This window comes from Nerophis ophidion, linkage group LG09 (genome assembly GCF_033978795.1).
Source record: "Nerophis ophidion isolate RoL-2023_Sa linkage group LG09, RoL_Noph_v1.0, whole genome shotgun sequence".
Classification (NCBI taxonomy): Eukaryota; Metazoa; Chordata; class Actinopteri; order Syngnathiformes; family Syngnathidae; genus Nerophis; species Nerophis ophidion.
This window is the reverse complement of record NC_084619.1, coordinates 21,621,714-21,647,830: the sequence shown is the minus strand read 5'-3', so window position 1 is coordinate 21,647,830 and position 26,117 is coordinate 21,621,714. Positions and strand designations below refer to the sequence as shown.

The window sequence follows — 26,117 nt, the reverse complement described above, 5'->3', positions numbered from 1 at the left end:
ATTGAGTAATCTAGCGATTCGTTAGCGATTGAAAAAAACAACACACTTTTTGACCTCAATGTGTATTTTAAAGGGGTCATATTATGATTTTTTTCTACATGTAAAACACTTCCTTGTGATCTACATAACATTTAAAGGCCATGATTTTGCATAGATCATGTTTCACAGACTATCTTTAAGCCGCTCCCTAACTGTCTCTTCGGGATGCACCACTTTTACTGCGTCTTCTCCCCGCCATCCATGTTGTAGTTTTAGCATTTAGAACTATACACTACTTTCTATTAGAAATGGCAACAGCAGAAGACGCATGTGCATGTACGAGCAAGTCTGCCTCACAAGAGTTTAGTTGAAGTTAAAGTTCTACTGATAGGCACACACACACACTAGGTGTGGTGAAATTACCCTCTGCATTTGACCCATCCCCTTCTTTCACCCTTCTGGGAGGGGAAGTAAGGGGAGCAGTGAGCAGCAGCAGTGGCCACGCTCTGGAATATTTTTTGGTGATGTAACCCCCAAATCCAAAACTAGATGCTGAGTGGCAAGCAGGGAGGTAATGGGTCCCATGTTTATAGTCTTTGGTATGACTCGGCCGGGGTAGGAAGTCACGACCTACCGATCTCAGAGCGGACACTCTGACCACAAGGCCACGGAGCAGGTTTAACTTCTGTTTGTTCCGGTCAGCCGTTTTACTGCCGTGTTACAGGCACTGTTTAGAAACAATTAAGGTATGGAAATAAAAATTTACAAAAAAATGTTGTGTAAATATCAAATTTTACAACGTATATATCAGCCGGTATAGTCAGGTGTGGGTAATATGTGTAAAAACATTTTTTTCTTTAAACATTTAGTGGGTGCGGCTTGTATCCCGGTGTCATTGTTAAATTCTCAATAAAACATTTATTTGAGAAATGTGAACATCCGATTAAACTTGGACAGCACGGTGGAGAAGGGGTTAGTGCATCTGCCTCACAATACGAAGGTCCTGAGTAGTCCTGAGTTCAATCCCGGGCTCGGGATCTTTCTGTGTGGAGTTTGCATGTTCTCCCCGTGAATGCGTGGGTTCCCTCCGGGTACTCCGGCTTCCTCCCACTTCCAAAGACATGCACCTGGGGATAAGTGGATTGGCAACACTAAATTGGTCCTAGTGTGTGAATGTGAGTGTGAATGATGTCTGTCTATCTGTGTTGGCCCTGCGATGATGTGGTGACTTGTCCAGGGTGTACCCCGTTTACCGCCCGAATGCAGTTGAGATAGGCTCCAGCAACCCCCCGTCACCCCAAAAGGGAGGAGCGGTAGAAAATGGATGGATGGCAAACACAAAAATACAGTAAACAAAGCCCCGTTATTTCAGTTAGAAATGTTACCAATAGGCTTTGGTACGACTCGGCCGGGGTTTAAACTCATGACCTACCAATCTCAGGGCGGACACGGGATTGTTAAAAAGAAGGATTTTATTGACCACAAGGTGGACTACAACGACGGTATCCCGCAATGCACTTTGTGTAAAATATCTATCATATATGGAAATATCCATTGACATCACACATGGGAACAATGGCACAGATTGGGCAAATTCCAAATGGATCGTTTGAAGGAAGTATGAAGAAAGGCATTATTGTTTTATAAATATCCCCGCACTGCCTCAACGGTTGGATTTATAATTTTCGAGACTTCTGCAGATCCCAAATAAACAAAAAAACCTTGCCATTCGGGAAGAAATTTTCCATCCATCCATCCATCCATCATCTTCCGCTTACCCGAGGTCGGGTCGCGGGGGCAGCAGCCTAAGCAGGGAAGCCCAAACTTCCCTCTCCCCAGCTACTTCGTCTAGCTCTTCCCGGGGGATCCCGAGGCCTTCCCAGACCAGCCGGGAGACATAGTCTTCCCAACGTGTCCTGGGTCTTCCCCGTGGCCTCCTACCGGTTGGACGTGCCCTAAACACCTCCCGAGGGAGGCGTTTTGGTGGCATCCTGACCAGATGCCCGAGCCACCTCATCTGGCTCCTCTCGATGTGGAGGAGCAGCGGCTTTACTTTGAGTTCCTCCTGGATGACAGAGCTTCTCACCCTATCTCTAAGGGAGAGCCCCACCACCCGGCGGAGGGAACTCATTTCGGCCGCTTGTACCCGTGATTTTATCCTTTCGGTCATGCCCCAAAGCTCATGACCATAGGTGAGGATGGGAACGTATATCTACCAGTAAATTGAGAGATTAGCCTTCCGGCTCAGCTCCTTCTTCACCACAACGGATCGATACAACGTCCGCATTACTGAAGACGCCGCACTGATCCGCGTGTCGATCTCACGATCCACTCTTCCCCCACTCGTGAACAAGACTCCTAGATACTTTAACTCCTCCACTTAGGGCAGGGTCTCCTCCCCAACCCGGAGATGGCACTCCACCCTTTTCCGGGCGAGAACCTTGGAGGTGCTGATTCTCATTCTGGTCGCTTCACACTCGGCTGCGAACCGATCCAGTGAGAGCTTAAGATCCCGGCCAGATGAAGCCATCAGGACCACATCATCTGCAAAAAGCAGAGAACTAATCCCGCAGCCACCAAACCGGAATCCCTCAACGCCTTGACTGCGCCTAGAAATTCTGTCCATAAAAGTTATGAACAGAATCGGTGACAAAGGACAGCCTTGGCGTAGTCCAACCCTCACTAGAAACGTGTCCGACTTACTGCCAGCAATGCGGACCAAGTTCTGACACTGATCATACAGGGAGCGGACCGCCACAATAAAACAATTCGGTACCCCATACTCTCTGAGCACTCCTCACAGGACTTCCCGAGGGACGTGGTCGAATGCCTTCTCCAAGGTAGAAATGTTGTTTTTGCAAAACATGGCTCCTTTAAATGTGACCTATAATGCAAACAACCTTGCCTTCCTTTACACTTCCACTAAACCATCCGTTTTGGAATTTGAATTAGTGATGTTTTTCCCTATTGGTGACATAAGCAGATTATCCATATATGGTAAAGTTCTACCCACAGAGCTTTGCGCCCGTTCACAGCTGTAGTCGCTATCTTTTTAGTTGTGGGGCAGAATGGCTCACACATGCATGTGCATCAGATTGCCATTTGTAATACAAAATAGCATATAGTTCCAACTTTTATCTGTAGGTAGACTCGCTATGGAAGCATTCAAAACTACAACAAAGTTAGCGGGGAGAAGACACAGTCGAAGTGGAGGCACGTAAAAGACCGTCCACAAAACAGTGCATCCTGAAGAGACGGTCAAAAAAGAGATTTAAAATGATCTCCAAAACATAATCTAAACATTTCTTGTCCAGAGCACCATGCACCAATTTATCTTATGTAGGTCACAAATAAGAGTTTCGAATGTAGAAAAACATCATAAGGAACACAGTTGAAATAAACCTAAACATTTCTGCTTGCCATACACACCATTCATTTTGTCTTTTTAATTCAGAACACTGAAATTGAACTTTTAACTGGTAAAAATAAAAACATTCAAAAGATACACACAAAAGCTTATTTCCATAGTTCCAAGCATTTCATGCAGTCTGGATTAAATAATTTCACTCAGTAAAAGATTAATCAAACAAACTGAGTATTCATCGAACATTTTTTCTAATTTGTTTAATTCTTGCAGCCCTAATGGATACTTTTTTATTTTAGTAATTATTTAAATCCCTTATTCATCTATAATTTGTTACTTGCATGATTGCTGTTGGGTAAACATCGATTTATTTATGGACATGAATATATTCCAACTGGCACAAACAGACTTGGCGCTACCTGTTCAATGAATGATTATTTATGCTAAAACTCAGATTTTGAAACGTGTTTCTTTTTTAAAACCGGTTTGGGGGACGCAGTTGGGAGAGTGGCCGTGCCAGCAACTTTAGGGTTCATGGTTCGATCCCCAACTTCCCCCAACCTCGTCACGTCCATTGTGTCTTTGAGTAAGACACTTCACCCTTGCTCCTGATGGGTCGTGGTTAGGGCCTGCCATGGCAGCTCGCGCCATCAGTGTGTGAATGTGTGTGTTGATGGGTGAATGTGGAAATAGTGTCAAAGTGCTTTGAGTGCCTTGAAGATAGAAAAACGCTATACAAGTATAACACATTTACCATTTCTGTGCTGTCCTATTTACGTTTTCGGTCAGTGTAGATGTCATTGTGAATATGAGTTTTGTGGCGCTTTAAGCAACTAATTTGAATCATTAATAGCTTCTCCTTAGTGTTTGTGATGTTTAATATCATAATTGGCCGTATGGCAGCTGTGTTTATTTGGTAGCCCTAACAACTCATTGCAGTTCTTTGAGAAACAAACACTGATGTATTATGTGCAGTATCACTACCCATACTATCTTTATATCTGCAACATTGTATCAAGTGACATTTAACCTACATAAGTACAACAATTTTGTTTAAAAAATAACAATGCCAGAGCACTACAACTGATTGTAAACTTACTAGGTCTACATTTTTTGTAGTAAATACATTCAATACATGTACAATGCTTTTGACCAATTAGTCTAACTACAGTATGATATCAATGAAATATGTTCAGTAACGACTTACTGTGCAAATCAAAATCTGTAATTGCTTGTTTTGTTTGTAGTGTTTTGTGATGCATTGCTACCACCGTGTTTCTAATTGCGTATCTACACTTGCCATATTCTGAGTATAAATACTGCCTAAAAATCCTGATAATAATATGTTGATACCATGGACCGGCCTTCAGGCACTGTGCATGGAACCATCATTAAACTGGGAAAAAAAGATTTTCTAAAGGTTTTTGCAGTGGTCATTAATTCACATTGGCTCATCAGATTAATGACAGACAATGTTGGCAGACAATGAAACAAAAAGTATTACGTCAGTGTGAAGAGTTAAATGCATGCACCAAAATCAAATCTAGTTTTTGCACATTGCATATCAAGATTATTTGCCTTGATTAGGGCAACTGTGGTAAATAAGATAACATTCATTTGTGTACAGGCTTTTTGCGGTCCGACTAAATATTAGCAAACCCAACTGAACAGTCCAGAGGTGGCGAAACATGGGACATCAGCTTTTTGGTAAATTGCAAAATAAAACGCTGTTATCTGTGCATTCAAGCCACTGTGAAATGTTTAGCAATGGGTTTCTTCCCAATGTGATAAACCACCCTTAAAAATTACAGTTCATTCTGCAAAGCCGAGTTTCATTTTACTTTTTTGTTTGGTTTGTTTGGGGAGCGAAACTAATTATTTAAAGCTCATTAAATAAATATTTCCATGTGTTTGTGCTTTTTTGAAAATGTATTGTCTGCCCTTGGTGGGCGGCGATGCACTTCACTGGAACGTTAGAAACATTTCCTTGTTTGCACAACACCATATTTTAACTTCATAAAGTCCCATGATTTCATGTTGCTGAGGATTTTTTGTTGTTCTTTTATGTTGCTCAATCTTATACTAAGGCACACATACATTCATGTGGAATAATTTGAAATGAAATGTCTCTGCATAGGTAAACTTAAATGCTTGGTAACACTTTAGTATGGGGAACATATTCTAAGTAACTTAATTTAGAGTTATTTGGACACTAGGAGAACATAGAAGGGTTATGTTTACCAATAAGCAATAATTTTGAAGTTATTGAGGGAAGACTCTTAGTTAATGGCTTACTGGTTATATAATAAGACCATGCAGAATAAGGCACTAATAAGTACTTAATAATTATATTAGATTAGATCAGATTAGATTAAATAGTACTTTATTTATTCCGTCAGGAGAGTTCCTTCAGGAAAATTAAAATTTTTCAGCACAATCCCATTCAAGATCAGACAAACATTACAGGGAGACAGAACAGGATCGCTGACGGGTCTGCCGGCTTCCAGCGCCCCTTACAAAAAAGATGAGATACAGGTAAACGGGGGGGGGATTGAAAATTAAAATAAAATTTAAAAGATCGGTCTTAGCCTGGGCCCTGGGGAGGGGGTGCAGACTGAGGCCAAGGGAAAAAAACAACAACTCATAGCATCCCTCTTACATGTGTGTAAGAGGGAAACATCAAAGAACACAGAGGACATTAAAGACATTAAAGCAGCAGATACAACCTCACACTTCTACATACAGCTATGAGTAAAAAGTAAAAGAAACATATCCACTCTGGTGGCCTCTGCGGTGTTCCACGCCATCGTCCGCTGTGGTGATAGGGAGCATGGCCAGAGACAGGAGCAGACCCAACAAAGCAACCAAGACAGCCGACTCCACTCTCGGCCAGTGTCCAGTCCGTATGGATGAGCGAGGATACGTCCAAGGTGACTGGACGTATCCTCCAGTCACCTTATCCTCCAGGCTAATGACTAATTACGAGCTACTATGTTACTAATTTGCATGTTAATAAGCAACTAATTAATACTAAAGTGTTACCAAAGGCTTTACTTAACAACCTGCCTATATAAAAGCGAGCGACTGTATCAAATGTAGTTTGTGACATTTTTTTCTGTTCAGCCTCTTTTTTAATGATGACAGAATGATCCCTGGTATGTATTTGGTGTTTACAGTGTTGTTATTGTAGTACATCAAGCATTTTGCCAAGAGATGGAACATTCAGGTACTGTCACACTACAGTAGATGTATAAAAAAAAAAAAAAATCCCTTGTGGGATTAAGCAAAGTAGACGCCATCAAAGTGGCAAGTGAAAATGAAAGATTGATTAGGCCGTGAAGTGCCGGTCCTGCCCTGAAATAGCACAGCATTTCTGTTCTAAATGAAGCCTGGATATTTTAAAAATATATTTTTTTTTATGCTAAGAAAGTAGTGTCTTTGAAGTGTGCATGTCCCCTTGGCAGAAAGCTGAGGAATATTTTAGTAGGCCTGTCTAAGACGATCACACACCGCAGTCGGTGTGTTCAGGGGTCATTTGTTGTACAATCCAGCCCCAACACAGCAGACATAGCAGGGTTCGCTTGCCACTCAAGGCGTATCAGCTCGATTAGTTGTTTTGTTTGAGTGTGTGTGTTGGGTTCTGTTTGAATCAAAAATACAAAAAAATAAAAGAACTTGGAATGATTTGTGCAGATATGAAAATGTGAATTGATGGGCTGCATTAAATGTATCTTGCGTTGGTGCCTTGTAATATTTTGTATTTGACTGGAGGGTGTACTAAAGTGGATCTAGACCAGTAGGAATGTGAAACTGAGGTGGGGGTACAATAGAAGCATACATATGAAGCTATGTGGTCCACTGTAACCACAACTCAACATATTTTATTTTGCTACCCGAGTGAACATTTAAGGCCGGCTCTACTAAGATCAAAACACCATCCACTAAAGAGCGAGTTCAAACTAGCGTTGCCGATACCAAATAAAAAGGATTATTGGCTTCATTTTAACAAAGAAATTAGGATACATTAAACATATGTTTATTTTTACAAGTTTGTCCTTAAATAAAATAGTGAACATACAAGACAACTATTTTTTTAGTAGTAAGTAAAGAAACAAAGGCTCTGTCACGCCAAATTTCTTCCCCTCAACAAAAACCTTCCCCCCCATTTACTTCCGGGGTCATGATTAATACAGACGTTTTATTAACGCTATATTATAAAAATATTACACTATATTATAAAACTACAGACGTTTTGTTAACGCTATATTATAAAAATAAAATTAAAAAAACAATTTACAAACACAAGCTATGGGATGATGCATTTACTTCCGGGGTTACGTTTCCTCACGTTTCCTCTTAAGTCATCCCATAGCTTGTGTTTGTAAATTGTTTTTTAATTTTTTTATAATATAACGTTAACAAAACGTCTGTATTTTTATAATATAGCGTTATTATTTTATAATATAGTGTTGAAAAAAATGTGTGTATTAATCATGACCCCGGAAGTAAATAGGGGGGGGGTTCTTGTAGGGGGAAAGAAATTTGGCGTGACAGCTCCTAATTTAGTCTGCTGACATATGCTGTAACATATTGTGTCATTTTCCATTCCATTATTTTGTCAAAATTATTAAGGACAAGTGGTAGAAAATTAATTATTGATCTACTTGTTCATTTACTGTTAATATCTGCTTACTTTCTCTTTTAACATGTTCTATCTACACTTTTGTTAAAATGTAATAATAATTCATTCTTCTGTTGTTGGATAAAACCAGCATGACGACGACGGTGGCGCGGGGGACGGGGGGATACTTTTCAGAGGCGTTGTAGTATCGAGTATGATTCATTAGTGTCGCGGTACTATACTAATACCGGTATACCGCACAACCCTAGTTAAAACTAGAAAATGTTGTGTACTCTCAGTGGTAGTGTTGCAGGCGATATACTAAGATTGCATGTGCATTTGATAGCAAGTGCAAATGTGGTGTACACCGCCCTATTTAAATGAGGATTTTGCGTCTACTACAAGCTGTGCCCAAGGAGACACTCCACATTCATGACATCACATGCTCCAACCATCCAATCTGTGTCCTTTCGTAATATTAAGATACAGATGTATTGGATGAAAATACCCGTTTCCAAAAAAGTAAGGCCCCTACTTTGTAATACCGTTATTCCAAACACTAAAAAGAGATATAATGGGAGTCTTAGAATCATCGTCCACACTTTTCTATTGTTAGATACTCAAAGCGCTAACAGAGAAGTGGGAACCCATCATTCATTCACACCTATGATGAGGTGGTGACTTGTCCAGGGTGTACCCCGCTTACCGCCCGAATGCAGCTGAGATAGGCTCCAGTGACCCCCCGTCACCCCAAAAGGGAGGAGCGGTAGAAAATGGATGGATGGCAAACACAAAAATACAGTAAACAAAGCCCCGTTATTTCTGTTAGAAATGTTACCAATAGGCTTTGGTACGACTCGGCCGGGGTTTAAACTCATGACCTACCAATCTCAGGGTGGACACGGGATAGTTAAAAAGAAGGAACTTATTGACCACATCGACGGTCTCCCACAATGCACTTTGTGTAAAATGTCTACCATATATGGAGATATCCATTGACATCACACATGGGAACAATGGCACAAATTGGGCAAATTCCAAATGGATCGTTTGAAGGAAGTATGAAGGCATTATTTTTTTATAAATATCTCCACACTGGTTGGGAGAGTGGCCGTGCCAGCAACTTTAGGGTTCATGGTTCGATCGCCAACTTCTCCCAACTTCGTCACGTCCATTGTGTCATTGAGTAAGACACTTCACCCTTGCTCCTGATGGGTCGTGGTTAGGGCCTGGCATGGCAGCTCCCGCCATCAGTGTGTGAATGTGTGTGTGAATGGGTGAATGTGGAAATAGCGTCAAAGTGCTTTGAGTACCTTGAAGGTAGAAAAACGCTATACAAGTATAACCCATTTACCATTTCTGTGCTGTCCTATTGTCCATCAAACAATTTGATTCAGACGAGTCAGATTTGATTATAAACTTCGCAGTCTAGTTGTCACACATTGAACGCTTTTCAGTTTTAGTACCAGATACCTCACCCATACAGCGCATTATTTGAAGGCTGTTCTGAAATGGGGGGCTCGGATGTGCTTCCTGATAGGCCTAAGTCAGCCTTGGGCAATGGTGGCGTCCACAAGAAATTTGACAAGGTGCACACCTGGACTTACCGCTTATGCTTGTTCAGCAACGGCCCTTTGTTTCCAGGTAGTTTGATGGTTTTCTCTGTGCTGCATCAGAGCTAAATCCGACTCCGGCAGGACCGATCTGAGGTCCTCAGTAAACTATCCAATTTCTGCTGTGTTTATCTGAGGGTTTTAGTCTTTTTATTTGAGGTGGAAAAAGTTTCAAGTGAGATCTGTTTATGTGTGTCTAAGGAATTACATTTGACTATGAAAATGCTCAGTAAGATAGTCCTAAAAGGTACGCAGTGTGCCTGCCTTCAGTGGGTATTTTAAGAGTAAAGTCTCTACGGTTTGCAGGAATCCTAAGACCTATTATATTCGATAAATAGTATAAAGATCTGAAAGATTAAAAAGAAAACGGATGTATTTCATCAGTTCTCTCAATGTTTTGTGCCGCTAGCTATTTCGTTCCAGCCTCCAAAGTGTGAAAAAGGGCTGCAAGTAATCTTTTCAAGCCTCTGAAGATAAATTTATGTAGCTCTCGGCCCAGCAGAGATAATGGTACACGTGTCAGTATGTGCTTCTCAAAGAGGAAACACTGATGGACTGAAATGTGTTGTACTCTAATGAATGACAATAATAATAAAGATTAAGGGCTTCACCAGGGACGCTGCAGTGATGAAGACCCATACTGGATGGATACTCAAGCAGAACACACAAGAACGTAGTCTTAAAAAGAAACTGCGGTAATGTGGGCAACTATTTGCTAAAGTCTTCACACAGTTGAAGGCCTACTGAAATGAGATGTTCTTATTCAAACGGGGATAGCAGGTCCATTCTATATGTCATACTTGATCATTTCGCGATATTGCCATATTTTTTGCTGAAAGGATTTAGTGGAGAACATCGACAATAAAGTTCGCAACTTTTGGTCGCTAATAAAAAAGCCTTGCCTGTACTGGAAGTAGCTAACAATGTGCGCGTGACGTCACGGGTTGTAGAGCTCCTCACATTGTTTACAATCATAGGCACCAGCAGCAAGAGCGATTCGGACCGAGAAAGCGACAATTTCCCCATTAATTTTAGCGAGGATGAAATATTGGTAGATGAGGATAGTGAAAGTGAAGGACTAGAAAAAAAAAAAAGTTAAAAAAAGGCGAGGGTAGTGGGAGCGATTCAGATGTTATTAGACACATTTACTAGGACAATTCTGGAAAATCCCTTATCTGTTTATTGTGTTACTAGTGTTTTAGTGAGATTATATGGTACATAAAAGTCGGAGGGGTGTGGTGACCACCAGTGTCTCTGAGGGAAGCCACGCAGCTGCATTAGGACGCAAGCTCCGCTCATGTCTACGGTAAGAGCCGACTTATTACCACACTTTTCTCACCGAAACCTGCCGGTTGACTTGTGGTCGGGAACCATGTTCGCTTGACCACTCTGTTCCATAGTTAAGCTTCACCTTCGGGAATTTTAAACAAGGAAACACCGGCTGTGTTTGTGTTGCTAAAGGCGGCCACAATACACCGCTTCCCACCTCCATCTTTCTACTTTGACTACTCCATTATTAATTGAACAAATTGCAAAAGATTCAGCAACACAGATGTCCAGAATACTGTGTAATTATGCGAGTAAAGCAGACTACTTAAAGTTTGGATCGGGCTGGAAAAAAATGTCCGCTAGAACCGGGGACGTCAAACGCACGCGTCATCATATGTGTCATCATACCGCAACGTTTTCATTCGGATACATCGCGTGAAAATTAAAATTGCAATTTAGTATACTAAAAAGGCCGTATTGGCATGTGTTGCAATGTTAATATTTCATCATTGATGTATAAACTATAAGACTGCGTGGTCGGTAATAGTGGGTTTCTGTAGGCCTTTAAGGTTTGTTTTTCTTGCAGAATATATTCAATGTGTCTATAAATCCTTAATAATTGCCCAACAGCTTTAACACTTTAAACAAATAGTAATTCACAGATAAGGGAAAACTACTTTACAAAAAAGTAATACCCATATTTCTGCAAATGACCAAGGACAGAAAGGTTTTTGTTGTAGTATTATTGAGAAACTGCCAAGGTGCTATAAAAATCTAAAGCAAATCTAGAACCTCTATGTACAGTGGGGCAAAAAAGTATTTATTCAGCCACCGATTGTACAAGTTCTTCACTTAAAATGATGACAGAGGTCTGTAATTTTCATCATAGGTACACTTCAACTGTGAGAGACAGAATGTGAAAAAAAATCCAGGAATTCACATTGTAGGAATTTTAAATAATTTATTTGTAAATTATGGTGGAAAATAAATATTTGGTCAACCATTCAAAGCTCTCACTGATGGGAAGAGGTTTTGGCTCAAAATCTCACGATACATGGCCCCATTCATTCTTTCCTTAACACGGATCAATCGTCCTGTCCCCTTAGCAGAAAAACAGCCTCAAAGCATCATGTTTCCACCCCCATGCTTCACAGTAGGTGTGGTGTTCTTGGGATGCAACTCAGTATTTTTCTTCCTCCAAACACGACGAGTTGAGTTTATACCAAAATGGATACATGGATGATACAGCAGAGGATTGGAAGAATGTCATGTGGTCAGATGAAACCAAAATAGAACTTATTGGTATAAACTCAACTCGTCGTGATTAAAATTACAGACCTCTGTCATCATTTTAAGTGAAGAACTTGCACAATCGGTGGCTGACTAAATACTTTTTTGCCCCACTGCAACCTTCTCCTTGGTAGTACAGTAAAATATACCTGTCACTTTCCACAATTTCAGCTGTATAACAAATTATTTGATGTGGGTATACAAGGGAAGACATTGGTACTGGTCCGATAACTCAGACTCTTAAATTTTTCAGGAATTCACCACCAGTCTGTTTCTTGGTGCTTGCCCACACTTTAATTGGAATTCTGCTCCTTTCGGAGTGAAGAACTTAACAAAAAACAACGTACAAAGTTCCACGTTATAACCATGTTGTGCTATTCAATATTTCGAGTTTTTAAAAAAATACAATATATACTGTAGGAGTTTTCAATGTTGTATTTTTTTGTGTGGAATTACTTGATCAACATCTAAAAATGGATACTTTCACATTCAAATCAAAATCCTACCAATTCCTAGTACCTCAGAATCAATAACGGTACTCAAATGTATCACTTTTCGGCACGTTTGTGTGCATTCATGAAATAAAATGAAATTGATTTGAAATTAAATGAGTTTATTTCAGTCGTATAATCAAATATTTTGTGTGATCAGTTTAACAGTACAGATTATACATATTTAACAATCATACACACACACAATAAAAAAAGAAAAAGAATGACCGAAAAAGGAATAGGCTGAAGCCAAGGCTTATATTTTGCCTATCCTATACTGAAAATAAGATTACCTGGAAGATCAATGGGATGAAAGTAACTGTTACTATATTTTATAATTTTCTATTATTTCACCTTTCAAGGCTTTCTTAAACCCTAAAGGGGAACATTATCACAATTTCAAAAGGGTTAAAAACAATAAAAATCAGTTCCCAGTGGCTTGTTGTATTATTTTTAATTTTTTTTTTTAATTTTACTGGTCTCGGAATATCCCTAAAAAAAGCTTTAAAGTGCTTGATTTTCGCTATTTGCGATGCGACTGTCCATTTCCTTGTGACGTCATACAGTGCTATCAATGTAAACAAACAATGGCGAATAGCACAGCAAGATATAGCGACATTAGCTCGGATTCAGACTCGGATTTCAGCGATTTAAGCAATTTAACAGATTACACATGTATTGAAACGGATGGTTGGAGTATGAAAGTATTGAAGAAGAAACTGAAGCTATTGAGCGAATAGCTATTGACACTATTCATAGCCGTAGCATGGCCGAATAGCTGTGTTAGCATCGCCGGTAAAATGTGCGGACCAAATGATCAGGACTTCCGCATCTCGTAATACTGGAGCATCTTAAATCCTTCCATTGGTAAGTGTTTTTTTCGCATTAAATGTGGGTGGAAGGAAACGTAATATAGTTGCAAATGCATCTGCAGGTTATCCATACATCTCTGTGCCATGTCTGCTTTAGCACCGCCGGTAAATAGCATGTTAGCATCGATTAGCGTAGCATGTTAGTATCGATTAGCTGGCAGTCAACATCAACAAAACCCACCTTTGTGACTTTGTTGACTTTATAGTTGCAAATGCATCTGCAGGTTATCCATACATCTCTGTGCCATGTCTGCTTTAGCACCGCCGTTAAATTGCATGTTAGCATTGATTAGCGTAGCATGTTAACATCGATTAGCTGGCAGTCACGCCGCAACCAAATATGTCTGATTAGCACATAAGTCAACATCAACAAAACTCACCTTTGTGATTTTGTTGAATTTATCGTTGCAAATGCATCTGCAGGTTATCCATACATCTCTGTCATGTCTGTCATCGCCGGTCAAATGTGGAGATACTTTGGTACATTCAATGGGGGTCTGGCGGCAGACACTTTTGCATCTTCGGGCCAGTGGTGCAACTTGAATCCCTCCCTGTTAGTGTTGTTACACCCTCCGACAACACACCGACGAGGCATGATATCTCCAAAGTTCCAAAAAATAGTCAAAAAAACGGAAAATAACAGAGCTGAGACCCGGTGTTTGTAACGTGTTGAAAATGAAAATGGCGGCTGTATTACCTCAGCGACGTCACGTTCTGACGTCATCGCAAAAAGAGCGATAAACAGAAAGGCGTTTGATTCGCCATCATTCACCCATTTAGAGTTTGGAAATCGGTTAAAAAAATATATGGTCTTTTTTCTGCAACATCAAGGTATATATTGATGCTTTCATAGGTCTGGTGATAATGTTCCCCTTTAACAAAGAACTACATGTCTTTAACTCATCACTGAGCTTGTTCCTCCATTTACTCCTAAAACTGAAATACATTTGTATTTTATATTAGTTTTTACTTGACCTATTTCAAGAATCCATATCCCCTGTAAATTTGAGTTTTCTCCTCTTAATTTAAATAAGATCAGAATACAAGCTGGAAGGCTGTTGTTCTTTACTCGAAACATACTTCCCATTGTTTTTAAAAACATAATTTCTGAAAATTTTAACACATTACAACCTATAAATAATGGATTGGCATGTTCACATGTGTTAATAAATATAAATGGTTTGATTAAGAACATTTCCAGGGGCCACGTGTGTTACCCTGGGGAATATGCTTTATCAGTATTCTGCTTCAAACCCCGCTTCGAAAAGCTTTGCTTCAAAACGTGCTCCACGTCAATTAATCTTGTCTTCCTCTTTTTGAAAAAAAATTAAATAGAAATCAGCAAAAATTGTTTAATTCATTTTTTGTTTTGTTTTGAAGGTTAAGGGGGGAAAGAGAAATAATTGAGAAGCACCGGTCAAGTAGCAGTCAGACTGTTTTGTTCAGAAAGAGGCCTAATGTGATTTTTCCAAGTAAATGTTGCAATCCTCTTATTTCCCTACGATCTTGTGTAATTGGATTAAGATTCCATATACTAATATTTGACCAGTCTATTTCATGAGGTTTTTGATTGTAAAGTGGAGACACTACTATGTAAAAATGAGAGTACAAGAAGGGTTCATTGAATGATTTGCGTTATCGTACTGGCCCGAATATAACAGTATTTTTTCCCATAGAAAAAAGGTCTTAAAAAGACAGTTCCTCTAATTCCCTTCCAAGAAAAAGTGTCCTCTGCAATAGATATTAGTTGTTGGTCTATGTATTTTTTCAGTGCCACAAATTGCAGAAAAAAATAACCCTGTTGTGTGGAACACAAAATCAATTGCGAGTGCTGCTGTTTGTCTGGAGGATAATATTGTGTCTAGAAAAGTATATAATGCATGTGTTGAAAAAAAGTCAGTGCCAAATAATTTCTCCCTAAGCGTGTCAGAGTTTTTCTTCCTGTCACCCACACATACACACCTGACCGGGAGAGATGTAGCCAAGACTAAGAGACCCATTCAGAAGTGTCTGAAAAGGCTGAGGAAGATTGCAAACAAAGGAGAAACTACACTTTTTTTGGAATGTTGCCTATCGTTCACAATCATTATGAGACAAAAGAATACATACCTTTTTTTTTTACGATTTTAACGATGATAAACGCTTGAAAGATGCGGCTAATGGGAGTCACTGTTGTAGCCTTCAAAGCCCTCTAAAACAACTTAAAACCCTCCATCAACTTTTTAAATACACACTGCAAGTCTATATGTGGGGACGGCGTGGCGAAGTTGGTAGAGTGGCTGTGCCAGCAATCTGAGGGTTACTGGTTCAATCCCCACCTTCTACCATCCTAGTCACATCTGTTGTATCTTTGGGCAAGACACTTCACCCTTGCTCCTGATGGGTCCTGGTGAGCGCCTTGCATGGCAGCTCCCACCATCAGTGTGTGTGTAGTAAATGGGCGAATGTAGAAATACTGTCTTTTGGGCTCCTTAAAAAGGGGTAGAAAAGCGCTATATAAGTACAACCCATATATACTGTATCATGTAGTAACAGATACGTTCATAACAATATGTAATATTTAAAAAAAAAATCGTATTTTGGTCATTTTAATAGTTCCCGGGACTGATTTCTTCTGTGCATTGATTTCTGTTTCCATAGCAGCGCACATCTGACTTCTGAAAACATGTGTGTTCCAACTTCCGGAATGTGTTTTTTAATGTTGGCAGACTTGGCAACAAACAACGGAGAAGATTATTTTTGGACAAGGGAGCATTCACAACCTTATACTTTTGGGATCTAAATAAACTGCTGCTTAGGAGCGAGCACAAAAAAAGAGTGAGACTTTGGAGCGGACGAATACCAAGAGAGTGAGGTAAAAGCGATTTTAATGCTATAAATAAAAAACTTAGAGCCAAGCTATTTTGACATAAATGGATTGCTTGCCCAAAATCAACAGAAAACGTCTCCAGCCAGCTGGACCAGACGAACAACAGTGGGTTTTCCGAGTGGGTCACTTTCATGTTGTTCATGATACACGCAACACGCCATGTGTGTTAGTACAACTACAGTACATACGCTGTCTGCCTCGCTCAGCTGTGTACAAACAAACATGAAATGTGAGCTAATACTTTACAGATACTATAATATGATCGTTCATGTTGTTTAGTCAGTACAAATTGGTGTCGTATCTCAGTGTTGTACATTACAAACTCAAACGCATTTCCTGTTGACATAGAAGCTAGTTTATCTCTTGCCGTAGTTAGCTCTTCCGGCTAATACCGTTGATCGCCGATGTGTTACTACGCTAGAAAAATAGTCCCTTAATGTTCGCTCTTACAATAACAATGACGCTACAGCTTGATTATTGTACAGGTTACGGAACATAAATGAAGTGTTTTTGAGAGTTTTTGAACGCATTTTAAAGTGATTTACAGGTAGAATTGATAGCTCCCATTAGCTGCATTGCTAGCCACCGAGACCGAGCCGATTTTGACATTTTAGAATGCAAAAAAAAACTACCTTTTGTCGTCTTGACTCTCATAAAGTTTGGAAACGATAAGCAAAATTCCCAGAAAAGTGGAGTTCCCCTTTAAGGCCTTGTTCAAACTGCAGGTCAAATACGATTTTTTTGCCCTTTAAAACCTCTAAAGGCCTTAGTGGCCACATGCGTGGACAGCACCTTTTAGTTTTTATTTCCAAATTGTGTACACTACTGAATTGGGGTCTTATGCCGACATATGGACACTTATACTGTCATCTGGTGGTGTCAGAAGAGTAAAACATACAATGGAATTTGGAAAAAAAAGTGTAAAAATAAAAATTATCATGTCACTAGACATGAAGTACACGTTTGTGTATTTATGGACTAAGTACATTATATCAGAAGATGATTTTTAGTTTTTATTCTAATTAGGGTCCAGTAAGCCCAAATAGCAAAGATAAATTAAAAAAAGCATGTAAACAAACAGCTTGGGCCTTCAGAGGATTTTTTCATGTCCGTGCATTTCCAGATTTTTCATATGTGACCCCCAAGCCTTATTCGCATGTGAATATAAATCGAAGACGCATCACATATATATATGTGATGCGTCTTTAATGTGAACGCTTCCGCGCTCGGGCACATTCAATCCGACCAGAACATCATCAAAAAGTGATAAGTGTCATAATTATTCGCAAAATATACAGTGATAAAATAAATAGTTGAAAAGGTAAAATAAAAAAATAGGGACTCGGACTTCTCGGCTACATACACACTTTCCAAGCAGACATTAAAGCAAAATATACCTTAAGACTGTGAGAGCCTAAATATTTGTCCTCTTCCTTAATCTTTTACGCACAATATTTCAGTTCAGAAAATGTCGACTTTGGTTTCACAGAATCCTTGAAATTGCCACAAATGCGCCAGTACTGAGACCGACTGGAGTGGAAGCCATTTTTAACCATTGTGGACGCCAAATAAAAAGATCGGACTTGACAGTTGCTTTGAATTTTAAGATGAACGATCAGTGGACTCCTACAGTGAAACTGGCAGGCAGCTAAGCAATAAGTTAACAGTTTTGTTTGCAAATCATTCAGTTGTTATTTCAATAATGTAAAATTTGAAGAACAGTTTACTTATTTTTAAAAAAAAATGTTTTTTCCAAAAACCAAAGTAATATACGGCCTTATCTTTGGTTTGTGTGTTATGGGGTTCCCTTTCAAAAAACTCTATCTTCACTATACTATATATAGTGTTTCAAGTGTAGTGATGTGTTAATGGGTTTAATTCGCAAGCTTGTTATTTCCCCTCAAACATATATTGCCATCCCGCTATTTGTCTAGCCAGCCTGCAACCTTTTACCATGTATATCATTAGTAGGGATGGTTACTGAATTCTTTACTTTTATATGTACCGACCAAAGTCTGTCAGTGCTGCAGGGTACCAATTCATGTAAAATCAAGCGGTGCGATATTTCAATACCTTTGTTGCACGTGACGTCACATCCGGTTTCAAACTCATCACCGGCCGAGAAACAAGCACTCAAGCGCTCAGACCAGGCTCAGCCAGACTGTCTAGGTAAAAAACTTGCCAACAAAGCAAGCAATAGGCTAATAAGTACAGTAAGGCTCCACATTTTAAATTGTGCTAGCTCGATGCTAATTCACATCGAATTTGCTTTAGTGGACATTCTAGATATTAGCATTATCAATATTAACACTTCAAAATGTGCTTATCAAAAATTAAAGTACCACTGATAGTCACACACACACTAGGTGTGGTGAAATTAACCTCTGCATTTGACCCTTTCCCTTTTGCCCCACCCCCTGGGCGGTGGCCACGCTCAGGGATCATTTTGGTGATTTGACCCCCAATTCCAACGCTTGATGCTGAATGAGGAAAGGAATGGGTCCCATTTTTATAGTCATTGGTATGACTCAGCCGGGGTTTGAACTCACAACGTACCGATCCCAGTGCGGACACTTTAACCACAAGGCCACCGAGCAAGCTCAATATCACTTCTAAAATGCATGTTATAATCAAACCGCTGGTGTGTGATTAATACAATACTTGCAGTTTAAACATGTTGTGGGGTTCAACATAGTAATAGAGTGGCACACTACTTCCTGGCTAAGGCAAAACCGTAGTCTATACACTACTGTGATCTAATGTCTTGGTTTTTTAATTTCATGCAAAGTCTACTCTATAATACAGTACTTACGAACGAGACACATAAGTGTAAAAAAACAAGATAACAACTGGACAACACACCTTTGTATTAAATGTTAAATAATAAAAAAAAAAATATATATATATATATATATATATATATTTTAACAATCAATCTTTATCGACACATTTGAACACACAAAAGTAATGCAAATTGGTACCTTTGAATTAGGAAATTGATTCTCAGGTATTGGAGGTTCGGTACCATATTGATCCGAATGAGAAAGGCACTCATCCCTTATTGTTAGAATACTTTCTTATTCACTCAATAGCATATGTTTTGTAAACCTCTGTCTGTTTTTGTCATCACATGTACACATTTTACCAGGTTGCTGTTCTTGGCATAATGCTGGGTAGTTTGGCAGCCCGCTGAGAGACTTTATGGTCACTTAGTCTTACACTCCATGCTGCCTCAGAACTACTGCCAACCACATAACCTTGCTGGAGGTGGCTGGTGTTTAAAATGAGCTTTGTGTTTTGTCCCTTTCCGACAGTTGTGATCCACACTGTGGGTCCGGTGGCCAGAGGTCATGTGGGCCCCACCGAGACCAACGATCTTACATCTTGTTACCAGAACTCCCTCAGGCTGGTGAAGGAGTATGGCTTGAGCACTGTGGTGAGTACAGTAGTTCATTATTTCAATAGAATTCTTGACTTTGAGTAAGCGTTCAGTGGAAAAGGCACATTGTTTGATTTGTGTTGTTTTTTTTCTAAAGACACAAACAAAAGGATTTAGCATGTTTTACTGGAGATATGCTTCTTAAAAGCACATAATCGTATTTGTTTTGACAAAGCAGCAGTAAACAAAACAAAGTTTGTCATTTCCAATGACAATATTCAACTTTCTGCTGTGATTAAATTAGTCTTTGTATACACATTCATTTCACAGAATATTTTACTCCTAAAGTTTCCCTATTTCACTTATTTCAGTGTTTTTTTTTTTTGTAATATCGCTGTTAATAAGGTTATGTTTATTCATCTCTGACATGCCATACCTGTGAGGTGACTGGGTTGTTTCAGCAAGTATTTCCTCAGATTTGTCAACAATATTTGAAAGAAACAGGCCTTATAAAGCAGGGGATTCATTTGCCCCATTTTTTCCATTGTAGCTGCCAGGCAGTAGTAGAGTGTTTAAGAAAGTGGTTAATTTGTATTCATACAATGAAAGCTTTTTTGACACTGAATTCATGTAACTGAATTGTTTGCATTTGAATTTTATGAACTGGATTTTTTGCATCAAGTTACACTGACAATTTCATTGAGATTTTTTTTTTTGGAGCAAAATGTGTGTGTTTCAAAATTCAGTGTATAAATATTCAGTGTTAACAAATTCAGGGTTAAAAATGATTGTCTATAGTAATTCAGTCTATACATTCAGTTTATAAAATTCAGTGTGGAACAATTTATTGTAGAAAATATTGGTGTATATTAATTCGCTGCTTCAAAACGCAAGACCCACTTCCGGTCAATTAAAACAGAAGCAATCAATCCTGTCTCAGAACCAGCTAACAAGATGTCAAATAGGAAGTCACGTGACACGGGTTTTAAAAAGATGCAGGTTATGCATCACTACATGCTACATGCTATTTAATCTGCTGTGTGTGTTTGGATTCCTTTTTATGAACACTTTAAACAGTGGAAGTTGCTGTGCATTAATAACAAAATAATCCTAATATTCTGCAATAAAGGATGAAGGCTGATCACATAATGGTGGACACACTCACACAATAATGACAGATACTAACAGACCATCTCATAAACAACATTTTAGTTTTTTACTGACTAATACACACAGAATGTACATGGAAATACAGAATGTGGGATTGACAATATGAACTAGGAACAATAAAACACTGAATATTGAGAATATACAAACATTGCTTCTCTACTTACCAGACCACTTTGGTTGACATCTTTTATAATCGACCAAGAGCAACAAATATGTAACAAACACGGCCAAACATAAACACAAAGAGTAAAAAAAAAGCCACATATTCGATGTAATATCACTTTTCTGCAGAACTTTGTTGTAGAAACCTGCTTTCATTTGTGACTGTGTAAACAAGCCCCGCCCACTTTGCCCCACTGTACTGTGCCTGGTCTGCATGAAGCAGAGCTTCCGATGGTTATCGTTAGGGGTGTGGGAAAAAATCGATTTGAATAGGAATCGAATCGATTACGTTGTGCGATTCAGAATCGATTCTCATTTTTTTTAAATCAATTTTTTAATTTAATTTAATTGTTTTTATTTTTTTATTTTATTTTCTTTTTTTTTTATCAATCCAACAAACCACTACACAGCAACACCATAACAATGCAATCCAATTCCAAAACCAAACCTGACCCAGCAACACTCAGAACTGCAACAAACAGAGAAATTGAGAAGACACAAACACGACACAGAACAAACCAAAAGTAGTGAAACAAAAATTAATATTATCAACAACAGTATCAATATTTTTTATAATGTCAGCATAGCAGTGATTTAAAATCCCTCATTGGCATTATCATTAGACATTTATAAAAATAAAAGAACAGTAGTGTCACAGTGGCTTACAATTGCATGGCATCTCATAAGCTTGACAACACACTGTGTCCAATATTTTCACAAAGATAAAATAAGTCATATTTTTGGTTTGTTTAATAGTTAAAACTAATTTACATTATTGCAATCAGTTGATAAAACATTGTCCTTTACAATTATAAAAGCTTTTTTTTTTTAAATCTACTACTCTGCTTGCATGTCAGCAGACTGGGGTAGATCCTGCTGAAATCCTATGTATTGAATGAATACAGAATCATTTTGAATCGGAAAAATATCGTTTTTGAATTGAGTATCGAATCAAATCGAAAAAAATCGATATATTATCGAATCGTGACCCCAAGAATCGATATTGAATCGAATCGTGGGGCACCCAAAGATTCACAGCCCTAGTTACCGTAGTAACCCGTATGTCACTCAAAAGTGCAGATTCTCACCATTGAAAACCTGTCTATTGCTTGTATTTCGACCCAAGCTAAGATGGCTGCGCAAACTATCTGAATTAAAAATAGGCTTATATGTTCCCGTAAAAAGCAGATATGTGCAAAAATTAAAGCATGCAATGGAATAAATCCCTGTGCGTTATCAAAAAAAAAAAATATTTGTCAAATGATATCAAGGGTTATACGTTGGTCGCGTTCATATTGATTATACATCACATATTGAACTATTGTGATCCAGACGCCATTTTACACAACAAAATTTAGAAAAGCATGGAAGTCTACAACTTTTTTGTGTGTAGGTGGGTCAAGGAAATTAGTATCAAGACTCTCCCAGAAAAAAAATGTGTAGATTTTGCTCGGGTAAGTTTGCATTGCATGATTTAACTTTGTGTCTAACTAAGCCATGTTTGTTTTTGTACACGCCGTTTACCAGTAGCGTGTTTTTCTCTGTCTTTATCAAAATGTAACTATAGATTTGAGTGCTGGAAGATTCAATTATGATTGTTGCCTTTAGTAAAAAATTTGGTATTGCTCACATTTGCTTTCTTTTGTTTAGACATGCCGAGTTGGTCCTTTTCGAAACACTCTTACAAACGTGTTTAAGAAATAAAAATAATATTAAGATAATACTTGAATGGTAAATAATAAACGTTGAAAGCATATCAAACAAACCATTAACGAAGTGATCAATGCAAACTCCTGCATTTTTCGACTCTGCTCCTTGGACTGTGAGCTGAATGCTTCTCTCGTCATTGTTTCATATAATCTGGCACTCTTCTGCCTTTTTTGATTATCTCAAGGAACTTTTAAGATACATTTATCCTTTTTGCCATTCAAACGATTCATACAGCTGAAAACAACACAAGCAGACGGCATTTTTACTTCAAGAAAGTCTTAGGCGCCCAGTGCCCATTAAAAACCGAGCGAGCTGATACTTGCCAACCTTGAGACCTCCGATTTCGGGAGGTAGGGGCTTGGTCGGGGGTGGAGCGGAGGCGTGGTTGGGGGCGTGGTCGGGGGGGGCCGTGGTTAAGAGGGGAGGAGTATATTTACATCTACAATTCACCAACTTGAGTATTTCATATACATTTCATTTATATATATATATATTTATATATATTTATATATGTAAATATATATATATGTATGAAATACTTGACTTTCAGTGAATTTTAGCTATATATATTTATTTTATTACATATATAAATAAAATAAATAGTTGAGTTTCAGACGGCACCTATCAAATACACAGTAATAAAAACACAGTTGTTCTATTAACTGTACTGTGCTTGCTGGTTACTAAAAAAAACAACAACACTTACCATTCAGTATTTGAGTAACCTTTGTTCTGCCATTTGCGTACTGGCGAGAGTCACTTGCCGTCAGGTGCGCAACACCAAATAAATCATTGGCCAATCAAAAAGCAACCCCATAACGCTATAGCCAACATTCACTAGGAGATGGCGACAGACAACATAGAATCACTCTATCACAGACGGCGTCGCCATGGCTGTAACTTCCTCGTTCTTCTGCTTTGTCTCCTTGTGTGTGCAGTTTTTTATTAAAATCCGTAGATGTTGTAACCTGATTGGGCAGGCAAGCTGTTTATATAGTGGGAAAGCGGACGTGAAAACAGGCTGTCCCCACTCAGGTCCGCATGGAGCTGGAGGGGGCGTGTCCTCCAGCTCCACTGAATTTCGGGAGATTTTCGGGAGAACATTTCTTCCGGGAGGTTTTCGGGAGAGGCGCTGAATTTCGGGAGTCTCCCGGAAAATACGGCAGGGTTGGCAAGTATGAGCGAGCTTGACCACCATGCAATTTAAAGGTTGGGACGTGAGCCGGGCGGGACGTCAGTAAAATCCAAGCAATAGTTTAAAAATATCCAGTGTCCCGCATTGAAATTTTTATTATGTTGTATTATCCCAGGTAACTGCCTTTTTTATGCTGTTTTGCAAGCCCCGTGTCATATGACACCTCATTGGCTGGTTCTAAGACAGGATTGATTTCTTCAGTCCTAATTAATCGAAAGTAAGTCTTGATTTCGCAAGCGGCACATGTTTCTACACAGAACTTTTCAGCACTGAATTTTATTACACCTAATTTTAATGCACTGTTTTTTTTTACAATGAAATGTTAAAAACACTGAATGTGTATACACTGAATTTTTATACACAGCATTTTAAAACATTGAATTGTCATACATTGAATATTAAAACACTGAATGTTTTGATACACACATATTGCTAATAAATACTTTTTAATGAAATTGTCAGCATAAGTTGCTGTAAAAACATTCAGTTCACCAATTTCAAACGCAACAAATTCAAATAAATTGTGTCAGAAAACAGCTTTTGTAATAAAGACACAAAATAACCTCTTAGTTAAATATCTTAAAATGTGTTTTGTTGCAAATCGACTATGACCACAGCGTCAACTGCCATGTAGTCGCGCTTTCCATCATTTTCAGCAGACTGAATCGCGAAATCATTAACCCCTCACCTTCCTCTCTTGCGAGATCCACCCAGGACTGGGGGCAAATAACCTTTTTTTCTATTGTATGTACCGGTCAATAGAAAAGATTTTCAATCCTTGAGTCATTGGTTATTGCAAGCATAACTATACACAAAGTAGTCAAAATTTATTAAATACTGTTAAAAATATGTATTTCTAGAAATGCATTTATATAAGTGATAATAGATGGTTACAGTATTAGTTTATTTTGAACACGCATGCAATTACAATCACATGTTTATAGTTACACATTTGAACGTATTACACCAACAATGACCACTGCGCCAATCATATTACTGTACATTTCCACACGGCTAAAAAGGAGTAAAAAGAAGCAGAGTTTATTTACTCCTACTCCTTTTCCGTTTCATAGCTATTACTCACACATTGTTCACTTCCTTTTCTTTATCTTTAACTCAAAGTAACAAATATATACTCAATAAAGTTAACAGGATAAGATTTTTGTATTTATTTGTGATTCACATACTTTGCTAAATATGTGGTAAATGATGATATTAATTATGTTCAACATGTTTCTCAGATTTCTGAAACAATATAAACATTTTCCTCTGAGGTTATGTTTATCTTTTGTTGAAAATAATTGTTGTAACCCAAACCATTGAATTTCAATCTTTTTGATTCATTAAATAAAGGATTTCAATGTTTTCTATAGCAAACATTATGTAGCTGAATTGCATATCTTTAAATTCATTTTAATTTATAACATTTGAGTGTTAGTCACTGATTTAGTACACTTTAAAAGACCAACATTAAAACACAATCCACAGCTATCTTGAGTTTATTTATTCACCATGGTAGTTTTATGGATGCACCTTATACAAGGAGGGTAAACAAATCAGTCTCTCACCAAATAGCCACAAATCCTATTTTCAGGCTACGCCCCTCACAACCTCATCAGAATCCAATCAATGGGATGACTTGCCAGCATAGACAGAAGACACTGATGAGTGCCAGTTTCATTAAAGATGATTGTTAGAAATTCCTACACTGATGATCAATCATTGTGACCGTAAGACTCACTCCAGGTAGCAATTAAATTGATTTTGAAGCTAAACGACAGAGGGAGTACTTTTGATATAAAAGTCAACACCGTGTGTCTGATGCTATTTAGGCTCGTCTGGCATTTACTCTTTATATTTACACTGCAAGTGCCCAATTCTGCTTTTATTCCATTGTTTTACTGTTTATTTAAATTTGTAGGTGACACATGTAATATTGTTGTGTTTATATTAATTGGATACCTGAAACAAATCACATGTGCACATGGCCATAAGTTCAAATGCAGGACACCTACAGTAAGTATTATCCCACTGGTCTCCCTTGGCAACGGTTTTCTTATTTTATGGTCAGGACCATATTTAGACCACATTTTACAGAGTATGAGTTTGTTGTAGTTTTGATTTACCATGGAG

At 38.5% G+C, this 26,117-nt stretch overlaps 1 protein-coding gene across 1 annotated transcript in view; it reads left to right on the top strand.

Annotated features, from left to right (window-relative positions):
- macrod2 (mono-ADP ribosylhydrolase 2) overlaps positions 1-26,117 on the top strand; it is a 1,231,520-nt gene that overhangs the window by 713,124 nt on the left and 492,279 nt on the right. Inside the window, exon 6 of the mRNA XM_061910570.1 lies at positions 19,683-19,804. Within this exon, the coding sequence (XP_061766554.1) occupies positions 19,683-19,804 (122 nt within the window). The remainder of the gene's footprint in view (positions 1-19,682; positions 19,805-26,117) is intronic.